This window comes from Lampris incognitus, chromosome 3 (assembly GCF_029633865.1).
Source record: "Lampris incognitus isolate fLamInc1 chromosome 3, fLamInc1.hap2, whole genome shotgun sequence".
NCBI classification, from domain to species: Eukaryota; Metazoa; Chordata; class Actinopteri; order Lampriformes; family Lampridae; genus Lampris; species Lampris incognitus.
In genome coordinates this window covers 103,143,870-103,163,984 of record NC_079213.1, presented here as the reverse complement: position 1 = coordinate 103,163,984, position 20,115 = coordinate 103,143,870, and the positions used below count along the sequence as shown (strand labels likewise).

The window sequence follows — 20,115 nt, the reverse complement described above, 5'->3', positions numbered from 1 at the left end:
ACAGAGAGCAGAGAGAGCAGCTCATTGAGCCCAACAATACCAGTTCAGCTGTTAGTCAAGGTTTTTCAGCTAAAGCGGTAAGACAGAAGACAATATGGGTAAGATAAGCAATGTTTTGGTTTGGCTAGGTGGCTATTCAGCTATATTCTGTACCTTTTGTTGAAACAAGCGCTCATCTATGTCCCTTCGTGAACTGACCAATCACAGCCTGGATGGGGTGGGACATTAAAAAAAAAAAAGGTTGATGTGCTACAGCGAGCTTTCAAAATGTTGAACTCATAGACCCTTTTACAGTTGACATCATCAAAAATAGCACGCACATTTAGGCAACGGAAGTGGCGTGGCAAAAAAGGAAACCATGCCTGGAGAGATGGCACAAGATGAGACTTTTACTGGGGCAGAGTGTGCATACAGGATTGGTGTCCATAATCAAATTCTGGATACAGTTATAGATAGCATCCATCGGCGATTTGAGTAATGGCACTTTGTATGCTGACATGGCTCTTCTGGACCCTAAAAACTTTAGTCAGCTAACATCCAGTGCCAGTAGCCTTCCACAGACTGCCCTTTCAGAACTAAGCAAACGTTTGATCAAATTTGATAACAGAGCAATGGTGGCCAATTTACAGAATGAGCTCATGAGTCTGGCAGAACAGTGGACTAGGTTAAAACAATTGAGATTTGAAGAATACACAACCAGGACTATGGAGGATCATGACCCTGAAGTAAATGAAGACGAGGTGGAGATGGTGAACAAGAGCTGCTCATCATGCAAGGACTGTCCAGTGTGTTGCTACCGTATTCTTAGTCAGTACAACCTATTGACCGACATGTACCACATCCTGGGCCTTGCTTACAAGTTCCTACTTACCTTGTCAGTAACCCAGGTAGCTTGCGAGCAGAGCTTCTCTACTCTGAAATCATCAGGAGCTCGGGAGCACTCTATCTCAACAGCACCTGAAGGCTTTTATGCTCATGGCTATTGAGCGAGATGTTTTAATGGCCCTGGACAGTGACCTGGTTATAGATGGCATTGCTGAGAGAAGTGAGCTGCTGCAGAAATTGCCAATTTAAGGAGGTAGGAAATAAGCTCATTTTTCTTTTATTCTATGACTTGTCTTTTCACCAACACATTTCTTCTTGTATTATTTCTGTTACTGGTCAGATGGTTCCAGAGATTCTTGCCACCTTGCGACCAGTGCCATTGTGCCAAAATCTGCTCCTTCTAGACAGCCTCCTCCTAAGAGCAACACGTTCCCCTTGTTCTATTTTACGTCTATTTTACTAAAGTTACTGTTATAAATATTGTTCAGTAAAAAAGTCCAGGGCCATTTTTCATTCCCAGTCTGCCTCTGACCAGCACTTAAGCCCCTCTTTTGGTGTTCCATTCAATTTTATGAAGATTTTGCAGTTTGCCGAACATGTACATGAACATGTACACGTAAGTCTCTCCCTGCCAGTACATAGCCTCTCCAACAGTAAGCCCTATGTAGTGCCTCCTCGTGGCGACACACAGTAACTGGGTACACCTTGGACCCTGGCTGAACTACAAGGGACTTGGAGGAGGTCTGGCCCCTAGACGTGTGGTACGCAGGCCCACCGGTGTGTGGATATTCCCTGATGCCCATGAACCAGCCCCCCAGCTATGGATTAAATAGTGCCACTGCCTAGTGGATACCTCGGGAGAGGAATAGGCTACTGGGTAAACCCCTACAGAAAATCACCGTCTACAGAGTTGTTGTTTTTTGTTTTTTTTGTTTGTTTTTTGTGCTCTTTTGTATCTGTTTAAGTCGGAGAGTACTGCTGGCATCGTGTGTGACTGCCATTTCTCCCTCTCGTAGCCCCCCTTCCCATCCACCCCTGTACGTCTGTTGTGTTTATCTGCTGTCTTGTTTCACCCTGTTTATTGTAAAGCGACTTTGAGTGTTAGAAAAGCGCTATATAAGTTTGATTTATTATTGTTATTATTATTATTATTATCATCATTATCCTCCTCTGCTTTCTCAGAAAAAGTACCTTTCTGGTGATGTCTGCATTCCTTTGAGTCAGATGTTCGTTCAAGTAGAAATCTGATCCTTACAGCTTTTTTCCTTGCCTTAGCAGTGTGGCGTCATGCTTTCTGTTCGAAAACCTTATTATTAAGGCCGGTTAATCACTCTTGTTTTTCCGAGGAAGAGGGTGACATGCCTCAATGTTGTTATTGTCCACTTCACTTACCTTAGACTGAAGGAAAGTAGTCACCTGTTGCTTCACAGAGTTTGAGTCCAGCTCGCTGAAGTCCCCACCGTTCATCGTCGTCACTGCCCGGGCATATGACCGGGGTTTAGTCTACAGCCCAGTGACAATAATGTCATTCATTAGTGTGTACTGCTCCAAATCGGCCATTGGTTTCTCCAGAAAGACAATCCTCTTTTCCTTCTCAGTGTTTTGTAGCCTCGGTGCCTCTACTTCTTCCACCAAGTCCAAAATCGTTTTCTTTTGTAGTCTGACCGCTGCAACCTCCTCCATCAGAAAGACGGAACTATCTTTTTATATTGTCAACTTCCTCAGGTGCAGGATTCTTTTTTGGTCCCATGGCGTTTTCTTTGTGCCAGCTAGTTAGCTTAGCCAGCCACTGGCTCAGCTGGTGTCGTTTTTCAGTCCGACTTCCAAAAATCAGCATCGCAATCCAGACAGCGGTCCAAGCCAGATATCTCTGTTGTTGATAGTCCGAGGTCCATAATCCAAAATCAGTAGTCAATCACGAAATTGTTTTCAAAAACCAAGGACAAAGAGACATGAGCGAGGGATTTGTTTAAGTACTCAAACACAACTTGGCCAACTTATCCTTTTGTTGAGTTGGTTAGTATACGGGATGGGGGGTCGATTCAGTGTAAAATTATGATGCTAAGCGATGACAATTTTATTCATTTTTGGGGAGGGGGTTCCCCTTTTTCTCCCCAGTTGTACCCGGCCAATTACTCCACTCTTCCGAGCTATCCTGGTCGCTGCTCCACCCCCTCTGCCGAAACCTAAATCTGAGGTTCTCTAAAGTATCATAGACCCAAGGTCTTATAGTTCAGTCTGATCACAGGTGTGCTTGGTTTCTTTCTTTTTTTCTTTTTTTTTTTGTTGTTGGATGTTTCCCCCCTTTTTCTCCGGGATTGTATTTGGCAAATTACCCCACTCTTCCGAGCTGTCCTGGTCGCTGCTGCACCTCCTCTGCCGATCCAAGGAGGACTGCAGGCTGCAGACTACCACATGTCTCCTCCGATACATGTGGAGTCGCCAGCTGCTTCTTTTCACCTGATGGTGAGGAGTTTCACCAGGGGATGTAGCACGTGTGAGGATCACACTATTTCCCCCAGTTCCCCCTCCCCCCTGAACAGGCGCCCCGACCAACCAGAGGAGGCGCTAGTGCAGCAACCAGGACACATACCCACATCCGGCTTCTCACCCGCAGACATGGCCAATTGAGTCTGTAGGGACGCCCGACCAAGCCGGAGGTAACACGGGGATTCGATCTGGCGACCCCCATGTTGGTAGGCAATGGAATACACTGCCACACTACCTGGTCGCCCAGCGATAATGATTTTAATATCCCAGCATTTCCCCTGAATCACAGTGTTGATTCACCATAAACAGATGCTGTGAAGAGGTTTGATGTCATGATTTCTACATCTCTCAGTGGTTGAAACTGAATCGTTTGAATGCTTTGCTCAGGGAAGCATACTTTACATATATTCACGTTTAAAGTATTTGTAACACACAGGGCTTCAAATAAATGCATTTGGTTCCATAATTTCTTGTGATTATTGCATTTTCACGTTTTACTGTAAATAAGGGGAGGGAGCCTCAACAACTCATAATATCAAATCACAATATTTACATATTGTTATATTCAAAAAATTTCCATACGTATTGAATTGGCACTAATGTATGGTTGTAATATCAAATCAGGAAATACATGCCAAGTCCCATCCCCTAGTTAGTATGTTGTAATTTAGGAATTTAAACTAATTCTTCTGCAGCACTCTCTCGGCAAAAGGATCTCAGCTAAATATATTAAATTTAAATGAAGTGCTAAATTGCTCTTTTTGTAAACAGCTTCTCTTCCGCTCCCTCTTTACCCAGCGCTCTTTGACCTGCATTGGTTCGGTGCTCACGCTGAGGCCCATCTCCGAGCTCCTGGATGCCCCACTCAGAGACACTGCCATAACCGTCCCACGAGAGCCACAGGAGCACAGCAGCAGCTCCTTGAGCAGCAGCTCATCATCAGAGTACGACGAGGCGGACTCCTGGGACTTCTTCCAGCACCAAAGCCCAACCGAAGAGGAGGAAGAAGAGACAGAGGAAGACTATGACCCCCTAATAGAAAGAGACCAGATCCCAGAGCCCTTCACCAAACTCCGCTTACACGAAGAGGAAGAGGAGGAAGTCACACTGGGTGAAGAAGAGGATGAGGAGGTGAGCGGGAGGATGAGTGTATTGGAGAGGAGCATGAGCCGGCTGTCAATTGGGTCCTCAGAGATGTCGTTCCAACAGACACCGCAGAGGGAGCGTCGCATCAGCAGGGACAGCAGTCCATCCCTCTACTTGTCTGAAGGTGACGAGGGCTCGGGGAGTGATGGGGGTCGCATCCCTCGTGGCAGCGTAATACGGAGCACCTTCTACAACACTTCTCAGCAGCTCTCCCCCATGTCCGCTAGGCACATGACACTACGGGACAAATTCCAGGCCAAGAAGCAGGAGAGGGGTCGCAAGCCTCTCCGCAGGAGCCTGTCGGGACGCTTGAATGAGCCTCTCATTGAGTATGTGGAGGATGAGACGGAAACCAGCCGGGGCCAGAGATGGGGGTCTGTCCAGCCCGCCATGCTGAAGTCCTGTTCCTTTGACAGTGGCGTGGGTCTCACCCACTCTAAATTACCTTCTCATAGGAGGAGCAGATCCCTCGATGAGTTTTCTCAACGATCTCCCATCTCACCCCAGTGCGAGAAGCCAGGTGATGAAGAGGGAACTCAGAGTCTGAGGGAGGATTTCACAGATGATGAAATGGTAGGAAGAACCTTGCTGGCCCTGCCAGGTGCTGGTTGGACCCCCAGGAGAAGAGGTTCTGTTGCACCAACACAAAGGCATCCCATGGCTGTTGGACTATCTCTTGGCTCAAGAAGCCCCAGGCTGGATCAGTACCTCACAGAGGGAGAGAATCTCACCAGCTCCCAGGGATCCCTCACTGAGTCATATATCCTGGAACACGGAGGTTCAGAGTCCTCCAGTCGACTCGGTTCCTGCGAGGAACTGAGCCATGGTCGTTTTGCAGACAGATACACTACTGGAGAAGGAGGATGTTATGATGAGCAGGAGGAGCCTCTGACTCCCCCACATTCTTTGCAACAGATGGAGAAAGAATTCAAACCCAGGAGCTTGTTTCCTCAGGCACCACCAAGGAATCGTACACGCTCCAACCCTAACTTAACCTCGAGGAGCAAAAGTCATCTGGAGAATATCCTCCCGGTGAACCCCAGCCCTAGCCCCAGCCTCTCTTCTCTCCAGGCCCCGGAAAGGCCTCCCAGGGCCCGTGACAAGAAGGAAGGTCAGGGCCTCCAGAGACATGCATCAGCTCCTGCCCTCGAAGCCAGACCTCCTACAGGAAGATCACCAAAACTGGGACTGCTGAAGCTCTTCCGTAGGCAGTCTTGGACTGGACATTCCTACTCCGAGCTGGAGGACACAGAGTTGGGACCCACCCTTGGGGACATCATGAAGCCAGACACCCCCACCATGTCTCTGAGGAAGAGGATGAGAGCTTCAGCCTCCAGTCTCACCAAGCTCTTCACCAGATCCTCCAGTAAGGAAGGCTTGAGTAAAGGAGGTAAGCTGTTGCAAGTCAGAAAGATTTTATTTCCATTATCTTTAAGAGGGAAGTTTTGTTGACAAGTGTTCATTTCAAGAAAAGCAAGACATAAAAAAGCAAATAAATTTAAAGCAGTGTTTTGGATTTAAAAGAAAAAACATATTGTAAGCAACCACACATCATTCTCCTGAAGCTACTGTGACGGCATTGCAGTACTATCAAGAAATCTTATACGGTATATTTGACAATTATTGGATCTGGCCCAGTCTTTACAACATTTTTGTGTTGTGTTGTGTGCTCTGTGTCACAGGACCAATAGTAAAAGCCTTATCTCCCACCTCACCTTATAAGGAGCGGAGCACTGGCATTGAGAGTCCCAAAAAGAAGGCTTCCAAATTCTTGTCCGCCTTCAAAATACCTGCATTCAAGAAGACTAAAGGTATACAACAAGTTCCATTCTGTCCCTTTGCGAACTGCCCCGAGTCGTTATTTATTTCACTATATGATTAATTCTGTGTCTCTGTGATACATTCACTTCTTTTCTCAGATGTGCCATATCGCCCAAACAGAGCCGATGTGATCCATTTGGCAGGAGGTGGGCTCCTGTTGGTGTGGAAGCCTGTCCAGTCCACTGACCCTCCTGTTTATTGTGTTCAGTGCTGTACAGAGGGTGGGTGACAATGGTGATACAGCAGTATAGAAACCAATAAATGTCAACTTCTGTTTATAACTTAAGTGTTTGAATTAAGCTAGGAACACACTAGAAGACTTTTAAAGCCCTATCCAACTGGGAAAAGACTCGACATCGTACATTAACAACCGACTTTCACGGATTACAGTCATAGACAAACATACCTGTTCCGACTTCAGTCAAAGAGGAACACACAGTTGCTGATGAGCTCAGATTTGTTCATATTCTAGCCATAAAAATCAAACATTTTTGATATTATTGTGACGGCTCAGACTGATTGAAGGTTCGATCGGACGTTGAGTGATTTGAATCTTAATTCCCCCTCACACAAGTTAACACGTGACGACTGTCCATGGTGACCTGACCTATTTTGCAAAGACCACTGCAGACTCTCCACGATCATAAAATCAGTTGTCATGGCCAAATCGGGGTTATAATTGGTAGTGTTGAGTACCATTCACATTTGAACCGGTACTGTTACTGTTACCAGTACCGGTCGATTATTAGGGTTGGGAAAGCGCAGCTGTGATACAATGATACAATCTTAAAATCCTTCATCATGGCCAATCAGGGTTATAATCTGTAATCGGTTACAATCGGTAGGGTTGGATACCATTCATATTTGAATCAGTACTGGTACCGGTACCAGTTCAAATGTGAACGGTACCCAACTCTACTAATTATAACCCTGATTTGGCCATGACGACTAATTTTAAGATCGTATCATTGTATCACAGCTGCTCTCTCTCATCCCTAATAATTGGCCTTTAAATCAATCACCTGATGTGTTCCCAGCTTTAGACATAGTGAGGATTTGACAGAATTTATATTGAGATGTGCAAAAAAGACACTTTCCATTGTTACAGGCCTTCTTTCTAGAAAGCTTAGTCAAGGATGTACACTGTTCTTTACTTTCAAATTTACATGACAAATCCTCCCGTTTGTCAAACTGTCGCATTGATAAACTGCACTCAAAATTTAGTAGAGACTAGAATGAGTATATTGATTAATCTTGTTATTAATTAATGAGATGAATATTATCTTGATCTTAACATACTGCATGCTTCCTCAGGTGGGGAGTGGAGGCTGCTGTCAGAGGACGTGACAGATTGCTGTTATGTGGTGAAGGATTTACCCAGAGGGTCTTCACACGTCTTCAGGGTAGGCTGCATCTCCAAGACCGGGGCAGGACCCTTCAGTGACCCTTCCAGCCCTGTTGTCATAGCCACTCATCCTGAAGGCAAGGAGAAATACTGTTTGTTGTTTGTTTGTTTGTTTTTTTTACCTTAAGATGCTGGTTCTTAATGTATGAGATTGTTTGACATAATGTCATGCAGTTGTGTGACATTTCTTAAAGAAATGTTTTTGAAATGTGACCAGCTAAAATCAGAATCAACTTAGGTGTATCAGCACCTTCCCCACTGCCAAAAAAAACAAAAAAAAAAACACTATTGAACCTGAGTTTTACTTGGTGAAGTTGTACTAGCTGTTGGTAAAGGTCTTCTACCAGCTTGTTCTGTCATATCTGCTTGTTAGGCTTATTAGACCCTTCTTCCCCGTTTGCCTTCTATGGTGAAGATTAAAAACACACCACTATGTGTCATAAATTTTTCCCAGGAATTTCCTACTTCACAGCGATCTTAAGTTCCATATTAAAATGAGGAACTACAAAAATACAAAACAATGGTATTCCCTGATAGCAGTGGCCTCAGGTGGTTTTAATGTTTTGACTGATCAGTGTATGGTCATGATTTGGATCGTTAGGGATTAGTTATTTTGTCTTAAATACACAAGCAGCAGAACATATAAAAACCTGCATTTCTTTGCATGAGGGTTCCCACTTGTTTGTATTTGTTTGCAAGAGAGTATTCACAGTACATTAAGATATCTTATAAACAAATGAATTAATTCTGTCCTACAGAGATTCACATTCCTCTCATCCAGACTGAGTCACCGGAGACAAAGGTTGGCGGGTCAGGACGACCGCCTCCCAACAAAACTTACAACTTCCTCTCAGAGATCAGCAGGTAAGATTCTGATAAACACCTGTTGTCCTAAAAATTCAAGACAGCAACTTTTAAAAAAAAGTTGTAGCTATATGTTCCCTCCTTTCCTGTTGCTTTGATTGAGACATTGATTTGATAGAAACATCTATCCATCCATTATCCAAGCCACTTTTCCCAATTCACCCTTCACTAAGCCACGCCCTCCCGAAATGCAGACTGGCCAGTCACAGCACAGCATAGGACAGGCTCTGACAGAGGTCCGACACTTTTATGGCGGCACTCCGTTGAGTCCAATGCAAAAGTTTCAGAGTTTCTTAATTTTCGAGCTGGTTTTGTAGACTTTTAGCTAGTTATGGTTAAATGTTGGCCTGGGCACTTGTAACCGTGACACTCATTACCCGGAGAGGTTGGAAGAAGATGTATGTTTTTTTTCCTTCCCAAAACCAAAATCAAATCCTGAAAAGTGTAGGCTGTGGATAAAGCTATGTGGATGTCGTCAAATCCAGTTGAACCCCTCAAAGATCAACAAACACAGCTTTGTCTGCTCCAAGATAAGTAATTACTGTTATTAACCGTAAAATAACGTTAAAGCTTGACAGACTTAGCAACGGTAACTAAGGGGGGTGGGCCTTAGCAAAGGGTCAGTTGGGGTCGCGGAATGCTGGAGCCTATTCCAATAGTCATTGGGCGGCAGGTGGATGCAAACAAAAAAAGACAGGATAGAAACATTGCATTCCACGTCCCGAGGACCAGTCTGCGATGCCAGAAGTCGGCACGCTCCAGTCCCTGCCTTTGCCTGCCGCCCAGCTTGCATTGCACCCTACCCCAATGCTCATCCCCGCAGGTGGTGGGTCCACAGGGTGGTGGCTCCATGTTGCTTTTTCAGGCTGGGCCCAATCAGGCCCCATAGGCCAAGGCCCAGCCACCAGATGCTCACCGGCGAGCTCCCTTCTCAGGTCTGGCTCCAGGAGGGGGCCCCGTTTCCCTTTTTTGGATGAGGTGCTGTAGCTCTGCTGTTGTAATTTCTTGGGAAAGGAGGTGCAGGAAAGGAGGCTTCGACTGATTGTCAAACCTTGGATCCAGGAGGAACAATGCGGATTCCGTCCTGGCCGTAGAACAACAGACCAACTTTTTACCCTTGCGGAAGCGCTGAGGGAGGCATGGGAGTTTGACCAGCCAGTCTACATGTGTTTTGTGGACTTGGAAAAGATTTACGACCATGTACCCTGGGGCACTCTGTGTGGGGGGGGGGGGGCTGCGGGAGTATAGGGTACCAGGGTAGTGAGCTTTGGGTGGTGACAGAAAGGGTGAGATCGCAGATACAAGCGGCTGAAATGAGTTTCCTCCGTAGGGTGTCTGGGCTCAGCCTTAGAGATAGGGTGAGGAGCTCGGACATCCAGAGAGAGCTTGGAGTAGAGCCGCTGCTCCTTCGTGTCGAAAGGAGCCAGTTGAGGTGGTTCAGGCATCTGATTAGGATGCCTTCTGGGTGCCTTCCTTTGGAGGTTTTCCAGGCACGTCCAACTGGGAGGAGACCCTGGGGTAGACTCAGAACTCGGTGGAGGGACTACATGTTCAATCTGGCTTGGGAATGTCTTGAGATCCCCCCAGGAGGAGCTGGAGGGCGTTGGTGGGGAGGGGGATGTCTGGAGTGCCCTACTTAGCTTGCTGCCACTGTGACCCGACCCCGGAGAAGCGGCTGATGATGAGATAAGGAACATTGCATTTGCTTTCAGTTGATGTTATGCCTTTTTCCTTTTAATTCATCTTTTACTTTCAGACTTTGCACCATAGAGAGGGCACAATTGTAAAACTGGTCACAATGTTGTCTACCTCAATAAAAACAGGTACAGTGGAAACTGCTTAGAATGATGAAAAGCCGCCGGATAGAATCATTCCTGTTTAACGTGGATTAAATTATTGGGTTTTTGTGATCAAACAGTCCACTTGATGATCATTTTGGGTCTATTATTAAAAAAATAAAAGAATACATTTAAATCAATGTTCACATGTTTAGCTACTTTTTCCCTTATTCCCATGACACTGAACAATGCCACCTCCGCTCTGAAAATCCCCCTCCAAAATCACAAGATAGCCTAAACTACCCAGGTTACTTTCATTTTCAGGCCTCGACCTACTTTTATCAAAAAATTTACTGTAGACAATGCTAAGCCATATTACTGGAACCTGTAGTCTAATTTTAAATTCCTGTTTGAGGCAGGTGATGTTTTGTTACAGCACAGTAACTGACAGAGAGCTACGCTCTTTCAGTCATTAAATCCAGTAAAAGAGAGAAGTTGTATTTTTTGTTACATTATGATTATTTAATAAGTATATGCATGTGAATTAGATGGCCACCCAGAACACAAAAAAAAACAAAAACAACTCAACTCTCAACTCTGCCTAAAGTGATCGAATGCTTATCGATTATATTGGCCTGGATGGATGTGATCACTATAAGAGTTTTCCACCGTAAGAGGTAAATATTAGATTGAAAAAGGAAATAAAAATATAACTTTGCCCCTTTTATGCATCTGCAAAATTGTTTTAAAAATCCACTATGGAAACTGTTCAACAACCTGCGAGATCTACATTTCAGTTACCACCTTTCCTCATTGGCACCAGTTAGCCATGCAACCTCTCTCTCTCTCAGGGGTCGCTTCAGTGTGTTAACTCAGTGTCAGGATGAACAGAGTGGGCAGATGTTTGCCGCCAAGATCACACCCTACAAGCCGGAGCAGAGGCAGATGGTGCTGAGAGAGTACCGGCTGCTGAGGAGGCTCCACCACCCGCACCTGGTCCAGCTGCACCAAGCCTACATCACCCCCCATTACGTGCTGCTGGTGGAGGAGCTCTGCCCTGACATGGAGCTGCTCTACAGCCTGGCCCAGCGGTAAGCTTAAGAATACAAAAGGTTTTATATTATTTATTGTTTTTTTCTATCCCATGTTTAGGTTTATCATTTTTTAATACATATGCCATTCTCCATCCGTCCATCCATCCATCCATTATCTGAACTGCTTATCCTGCTCTCAGGGTTGTGGTTACATATGCCATTCTGCATTTCTGAATTCAAATCTGCCTTTTAATGGATGCCATACACACACACACACACACACACACACACACACACTCAACCCCACCCTATCCCCACCACTATCGCACTCCTCTCTATTTCATGTCTATTCTAATGTGCTGCAAACAGGCATGCTGCCCACTTTTCAAGCCATATTTAATGGGTTGCACTTAAAACAAAAATTTGTGAAAATGTAGTGGATTGAAGCAATAAAGTCTCACTGTGCTATATTGACTAAGAAATCAGTGTGCTCCTGCTCATAGTCTTTCCCACAGCGCCTACACATACCAGAATGCATTTTTCACAAGCTTCTGTATCGTCGTCCATAAAATCCTCTGTGCTAATGTTGTGGTACCTCATTTCCATCATCAGAAACATAATTTAGTTGAGAGAATGAGAATGTCTCTTTTGAACAGTGTGTTTAGAGTATATTAGAGTATTAGAAACCCTGCTAGGTTATGTTTAGTTTTTCTGGCTGCCAACTGACCTTACGATACATCACTTGGAGGACAGGAAATTTTTTTTAGTTTCACTGCTGCCCCAGAGATGCAGAAACGATTGGGAACACCTGCAGGTGTTTTTATGTTCAATCCCTGTTGCAGATAAACAGAGATAAGGTTGAAAATCAATGAATCTTCCCTTTAATTTCCTGAAAATTAAGACACAAAGACAGGAAACAAGCAAAGATAAAAGGAGGTTGCATCAGAATCTGTATTAACCAACTCATGTTAATTAGTTAATTGTTTAATGTTAATTTTTGAGGTTGACAAAAGTGCTTGTGTCTATTTTTCTCCTCATAGGGATCTGTATGCTGAGGTGCACGTAGCAGAGTTGCTGGTTCAGATCTTGAGTGCTGTGGACTATCTGCATGGCCGGCGGGTCATCCACCTGGACCTCAAGTCTGACAATGTGCTGGTGAATGACCGCAAACAGTTAAAGATCGTTGACTTGGGCTCAGCCCAGTCCTTCATCCCTGGCCAGCCGCTCAACATTGAACACATTCAGGGCCTGTCTGAGAACAAAGGTATCTTTTTATTATTTTCAGATTATGTATTTCTCAGTTATTGTTTAACTGAAAGGCTGAAGTATGTATTGATGTAGAGTTGTCTGATGTGCTGAACCCCTTTTTTGGCTGTCATGGCCTCCAACAGAACACACCAGCAAAGGTAGACTTGATGGAGGATGGATTGATGGATGCAAATAACTCAACCTAACCTCACCACCACCTCACCCTCAGCTGCTGCTAGCAGCTATAGCTTAAGTCAGTAGCTTAACACACCACTAAGTTGTTTTTCGGGTTTTTTTTGCATTTTTTTCCTTTATTTGGAATCCCATAATAGCAACGGTTTACACAGTAATCTTTAGTTGGATACCTTTACCTTTATACCTTTACTGATCCATCTTTTCACGTTTTTACAGTGTAATTATAGAATACAATAGTAGAACATAGGCTGTTTTTTTTTTATTTAAGATACATTTAAAAAAAAAAGATACATTTAAACAAAAGAAGGGCGTTTTGAGGAAATATACATTTTCCACTTCCCCCACATTTCCTCAAATTTAATTTCCTGGAGCCTCATGGAGAAGGTTATTCTATCCATTACAAATATTTTATAAATGATATCACCAGTCCTCTATAGGTGAGGTGTCTGGCATAAGCCATTTCATTGTAATTGCATTTCTAGCAGCTATACTCAGTATTCTAGATAAGTAGTAATTTGATTTAATATTTGTAGATGTCGAATGTAGAAGCCCAAAAAGGAGTTCATCCCAATTAAAAGTAATTTTTGACCCAAATATAGTCACTAATTCTGTATAAATCTTAACGCCAAAATATATTTACTTTTGGACAGGCCCAAAACAAGTGGTAGTGATTGGCTTCTTAGGAGCCACAATTCCTCCAGCAGCTGGAAGAGCCTGAGTGGTTAGACTTCTGAACAGGTGTGATAAAATATCTACTAATACGCTTCCAGCCAAATGCTCTCCATGAGGCTTGAGCTTGTCATACTCCATTGAAATTCATAATTTTTTGTCCTGACTTTCTCTGGAATGCAACTGTTAATTAGTTTCCGTTTCCCATTTTTGTTTTATGTAAGTGGTACTTGCTAATTTAGTCTCCTGAAGGCCCCTATATAGACTTGAAATTGATTTAAGCCCTGAATTTGTCCTATAGACACTAATAAAAACTTTCAATAGGTTGTTTTCAAATGCCTTTTGTCTCTCAAAGATAGAACTGTTTATGTGATGGCGTACCTGAAGAAATCTAAAAAAGTCACTATTATTAACTCATCTGTTCAATGTCTGAAAATTGCTGTGTCACCTGATTAAAAAAACGTACAGTATGAGGTGAGGCCTCAAGTAGCCCATCTCTTATAGCTCGCATCCAATTTGTTTGGGGTAAAGGCAAGGTCATGAGAGCACCATCTCAAAATCTTTATCTCTTTAAACAAGCCACTCTTAGCGATAATATTTAACCATGTTTTCAGAGATAAGTTGATGAAGTTATTACCCATTTCTGTTATTCATAATCTCTTCAATTTCTTTACATCTCGCTTGGTAGTCAGAATTGCACCAACAAAACAAGATCCTCAATTGGGCTGATACATAATAGTCCTTTAGGCAGGGGGGTGAGTGCAAGTCCTCCCTTGTTCTTCACAAATTGAAGAGTTTGAAATCTTATCCCTTGCCAAATGTATCACGATATTAATCTATCCCATTCGTTGAATTGTTTATCAGTTATTTCAGTTGGAAGAGTCTGAAACAAGGGGTCCATGGTGGTGTAGCGGTCTAACCCCGGTCGCCAGTGGGCAACTGGGGACTGGGGTTCACACCCCGGTCTTGTCAGATCCAACTATGGCTGGATTCGATGAAGCAGCGATAATTGGTAATGCTGTCTTCGGGAGGGGGGCAGAGTCGGCTTGTGTTCGTCACATGAATGCATCTCTGGGTGTGTTGGAATAAGCAGTGATTCGGCCTGGATTCGCCTTGTTACGAGAGTGGCGAGGCATCTCCTTCGAGACTGCCGGCCGGAGAGACGCAGTTGACGAACGCATACAGTACAAGGATGGGTGTTTGAATTATAATAGAGAGCGATTTGCCACTAAATTGGGAGAAATCAGAAATAAATTTAGAAAAAAAAGGAAGTCTGAAACAAATATGATTAATTTTTCAATCATTTTTACTGACTCAATTTGCGACTCAAAACTTAATATTGGAATTAGATACCATCTCTTTGTCCTCTATTTTCTGACTTAACAGGTTAAAATTTAAGGTATACAAATTTGTTAATTCTTTTAAGATGTTTATTCCTAGATATCTCATGTTATCCAAATCCCAATTTATTTGGAAGTTAGGGCTTATGATCTGGCTAGGCGTGTAATTGAATTTTAGTACTCGGGTCTTTGAAATATTCAATTTATAGCCTGAGACAGAACTAAAAACATCTAAGAATGACAATAATTTCAAAATTGATCTCTCTGGGTTTGGGAATACGATGGGGGATTTTGGATGGGTCTGTGGGGAGAATGGGTGGGGAGCAGTAGGGGTTGTGAGTTCATAATTTTCTCCAGAATTGTATTGTTTGTATTTGAAAACTTAGAATAAACCTTTTTTTTTTAAAGTCATCCGCGAATAAAGAAATTCCCTATTGTTGACCTAGCATTTTTATAGATCCAATATTATCTTGAGTGATCCCTGACTTAATGCTTCAATAAACATTACAAACAGTAATGGACTTGTTGGACAGCCTTATCTGGTCTCTCTTTCCAGGCTGAATGAGTTTGATATGGCTCCATTTATTTTTATTCTTGCCCTTGGGCTATTATACAATGCTTGAATAGTTTTAATAAAAGTCTGATGAAATCCAAATTTCTGTAACACTCTATATAAAAACTCCCAATTGACTCAATCAGAATACTTTTCTACATCAAGGCTCAATAATACCGCCTGGAGTTTATTTTTTTACTGTGCATTCAATCACATGTGGCGTTCACCAAATGTTACCTTGTGTCTGCCTTTGCAGAATAAAACCTGTCTGATATAGGCTCATTATCTCAGGGAGGATTTTTTTCCAATTCTTTTTGCCAAACTGTAGGTAAAGATCTTATAATCTTGGTTCAGCACACTTATCGGCTGATAACTTCCACATTCAAGTTTATCTTTACCCTCCTTTGGTATCAAATAAATCACTGCTTCTTTCCAAGAAGGAGGAATTATGCCAGTCTTGAGCACCTGTTCATATGTCACCCTTCATTATAGGGGTCAGCAGATCTTTCATTTCTTTGTGCCACTCTAAGTGAAAACCCTCCGGTCCTGCTGCCTTATTGGGTTTTGAATTTGATATTGCCTTTTTAATTTTTTCATCTGTAATTTCACTAATTAGAAGCTTATTTTGTTGGTCCCTCACTTTAGGGTATTTTATCAAGTCAAAAATGGCTTCCATCTTTGTTTATCTATTTTGGGCGGCATGGCTCAGGAGGAACAGTGGGTCGTCTAGAAATCAGAAGGTTGCTGGTTTGATCCCCAGCTCCTGTGGAGTGTGTCGAAGTGTCCTTGAGCAAGACACTGAACCCTTAACTGCTCCTGATGAGCAGGTTGGCACCTTGCATGGCAGCCTCTGCCATCAGTGTATGAATGTGTGTGTGAATGGTTGAGGCATACATTGTAAAACACTTTGAGTGATCAGTAAACTAGAAAAGCGCTATATAAATGCAGTCAATATACCATTTATTTTGGCTGTGTATATACATTTCATAAAAAGTTTCAAGTGATTGTTTTATGTCTTTTTCTTTGCAGTGTTTGGAATTTGTTGTAGGGTCCTTATTTTATAAATTGTGTTTTCTCCTTGTTGCTCTTTTAATTCGTGAATAGTTTAGCTGTTTTTTCTCCCGCTTCATAATGTCCTTTTTTTAGAAAGATTATATTGCTTGAGTAGATTTCATTTATTTATTCATTCATTCATTCATCTTCAGCCGCTACTCCGGGGTAGAGTCACAGTGGCAGCAAGCTAAGTAGGGCACTCCAGATGTCCCTCTCCCCAGCAATGCCCCCCAGCTATTCCTGGGGGACCCCACGGTGTTCCCAGGCCAGATTGGACATGTAGTCCCTCCAGCGAGTTCTGGATCTACCCCGGGGTGTCCTCCTAGTTGGATGTGCCCGGAAAACCTCCAAAGGAAGGTGCCCAGGAGTCATCCTGATCAGATGCCCGAACCACCTCAACTGGCTCCTTTCGATGCGAAGGAGTAGCAGCTCTACTCCAAGCTCCCTCTGGATGTCCGAGCTCCTCACCCTATCTCTAAGGTTGAGCCCAGACACCGTACGGGGGAACGAATTTCAGCCCTTGTACCCGCGATCTCACCCTCGGTCACTACCCAAAGCTCATGACCATAGGTGAGAGTTGAAAAGAAGATTGGCTGGTAAATTGAGAGCTTTGCCTTCCGGCTCAGCTCCCTCTTCACCACAATGGTCCGATACAACATCCGCATTACTGTTGCTGCTGCACCAATCCTCCTGTCAATCTCCAGCTCCATCCTACCCTCACTCATACAAGACGCCGAGATAATTGAACTCCTACACTTGAGGCAACAACTCATCCCCAACCCAGAGGGAGCAATCCACCATTTCCAGTAGAGAACCATGGCCTCAAACTTGGAGGGGCTGATTCTCATCCCATCAAGATTTCATTTAATTAGTTCTTGTCTATTTCCATTTTTATTTCTTGATTCAGTGTCTTTCTATGTATGTTATCTAAATTTTTTTATTTCTGTTTGTAACTGATCCAATTTTTATTTTCTCTGCTTTTTTAAATTAGAGCAATTGCCTATCATTTTCCCCTAAGAAACAGCTTTGTATGCATCCTAAAGAGTCGGTGGAGACACTTCCCCTTTATCATTTTCGTCCAGATAATCTTTTATATCAGTCCTTATTTGCTGCCTCATTTGATTTAGAATCCCTGTGTTTAGCCTCCGGACAGTGCTCTTTTTTTTTTTTTTTTTTAGAACCTAATATTAATCCATAGAAATTGTGGTGTGATCTGACAAGTCCATGATCCAAATATTTTAATCTATCACCCTATATAAATCTTTTTGAAACATGAAAAATAGAGTAGACAGAGTGCGGGTGAGGAAAAAAGTTATAGTCCCTCTTTGTTAGATTCACCTCCCTCCATATGTCTGAGAATCCCAGCTCCTCCATCATTGATTTTATAGTTTTTTTTATAATTTTCTCCTCCCCTGAGTAGTAATATTTCGATGTATCCAGGAGTGGATGAAGTCTCCCCCACAAATTAGGATACCCTGAGCCTCTGAGATTAGTAATTCAAATGTTCATAGAATTTCTTTTCAGATCCCGGAGGAGCATAAACATTCAGAAAATTAACTAAAACACCCTCCAGATATCCTGGACCAGTACAAATCTCCCGTCAATATCTTTCTTTTTCATATGTGCACTCAAAATTTTGTTTTCTAAAAAGTAAAGTTGCTACCCCTCTCTTAGAACCCTGACTACAGGAAGATGAACACTTATTAAATCTCCATCTCTACATTTTTTTGTGTTCTGTTCCTGTTGAGTCTCTTGGAGGAGAGCTACTCTACTCCCTCCCTCTTCAATTTTGCTGGAACTTTGTTCCTCTTGATTGGATTTCCCAGACCATTTACATTATAGGCAGTTACTTTAATTGACTTGATACTTTGGATTATGTATCTTTGAGTATATTTTAGCCCCCTCAAGCCTATTTATAAATAATATCCTACACCCCTAGTGCGACAAGGAACAATAGCACAAACATAATCATTAAGCAGTAACATGGTAACGAAATAATGAACCCAGTCACAAACAACAACATCAACGTTCAATATTAGGGCCTCTTTTATGGTCTTATGACTGATGGAATGTGAGTATAGAGGGAAAGTCTCTTCCTCCCGGCAGTGAAAGAGGATCCTGTTCAGCCTTTAAGCTGATGCATAGGTCCATAATGTTCAGTAAGACGTGTTCCCACCCCAAATCTATCCTCCATATGCCCTTAACATTGTCCTGCTGATAAGTTCGGTATCATATTGGGAAATAGGTTTGATAATAAGATTTGTCTCATAACATTATTCACAGCATTGTTTAAGACTTCTAGAAGATATGTTGTAACTATGTATTTCTATCATAGCAAAAGTACTTATCAAGTGTCCCGGCGCCGGAATGCCTTGAGCTGTTCCTTGAAGCTTCACCTAGCACTTGTATTCTCTCAGTTTCCTCGCTTTTTGCTGAATCGCCAAATTAGCTGGTTGATCTGATCCAAAAGCGAAGTTTGGTTTTTCAGAACTGTCACTGGTATCTCCCTTTCTGCCATGTCTGCCATTGCCTCCTCTGCCGAGTTGTAAATCACCATACCTTCTTTATAAAACACTGTCTGGCCAGGAATGGAGTCTGGAATCTTATATTTCTTTCCTTGAATGCAGCTTTTACTTCTCATGCTCCCTCCCCTTCCTCAGCAGCTCTGGGGCATAGTCATAGTCCAAGCATACTCTTTTTTCCTTGGAAATTGAATCCTTAGCACTGTAGAAGAAGGGCGCTCCAAACCTTTAATTAGCAAATCTTCCGCGAAAGTAATCACTGATGTTATGCTTCTTCCACTCCTTTTACCCTATGTATTCTGACATTGTCGCATCACAAACACCTCTCCAAATCAGTCAGTTTAGCCTCCATTTGCATCTGAAGCATCACCAGCTCCAACAAAACATCCTCCAGTGATTGGATTCAAACCTCGGCCATGTTGATTCGCTCTTCTGCTTCTTCCGCTCTTTTGTAACTTTCTGTTAATATCCTCTCTTATGGTGTTTAGTTGTTGACTGGAGTCCTTTCTGAATTCTCGTAACTCTTTCAAGATTAAGCCCAGGTTAGCTTTGTGGTTCGGCTCCAAGTCGGTGTCTGGCTGCATGTCTTCTTACATGTTGCTACTAGCTTGTGACAGTTGATCTTCCTCTTCTTTGCTAAGTTCTTTACTTTATGCAAGATTTTTCTTCCCTTTTCTAGGCATTTGCCTGTTGTATTTACACTTGCTTTAATGCATATCCAATAAAATTTGAGTTCTGTTCTATCAGGCAACTTTTGATTCTTACTGTCAGGAACATGTGGCTCTATGCTGCCATCACCTAGCCAGCTAGACCGGAAGACCACTAAGCCCCCTTTCTTATCATTATTTCACCCATTTTCTACCAATGTGAGTCATTTTCTTTTTATGGAAATTCCAGGATGCGAGTGACTATAATGTTCATATTGACAGCAGTGCTTTTATTGAAAGTCAGTTTTTTTTTAATCTATTTGTTTTTTCAGGGTGCATTGTCCTTCCCAAAGCTCCAGAGATCCTTGAAGGACAGGGGATCGGACCAGAGACAGACATTTGGGCTGTAGGGGTTCTGGCTTTTATTATGTAAGTAAATGACGGCAAACTCAGCAGTTGAAAAGCTTAAATTCTGTTCATACTTGTCGGTGTAAATAGTGCAGGACGATATTGAAAATATTATCA

At 42.9% G+C, this 20,115-nt stretch overlaps 1 protein-coding gene across 1 annotated transcript in view; it reads left to right on the top strand.

The window, feature by feature from the left end:
- Positions 1–20,115, top strand: part of obscna (obscurin, cytoskeletal calmodulin and titin-interacting RhoGEF a) — a 142,957-nt gene that overhangs the window by 119,945 nt on the left and 2,897 nt on the right. The window contains 8 exon segments of the mRNA XM_056276899.1: positions 4,114–5,851; positions 6,144–6,272; positions 6,381–6,503; positions 7,597–7,764; positions 8,446–8,551; positions 11,181–11,420; positions 12,404–12,627; positions 19,923–20,019. Coding sequence (XP_056132874.1) covers positions 4,114–5,851; positions 6,144–6,272; positions 6,381–6,503; positions 7,597–7,764; positions 8,446–8,551; positions 11,181–11,420; positions 12,404–12,627; positions 19,923–20,019 — 2,825 coding nt within the window.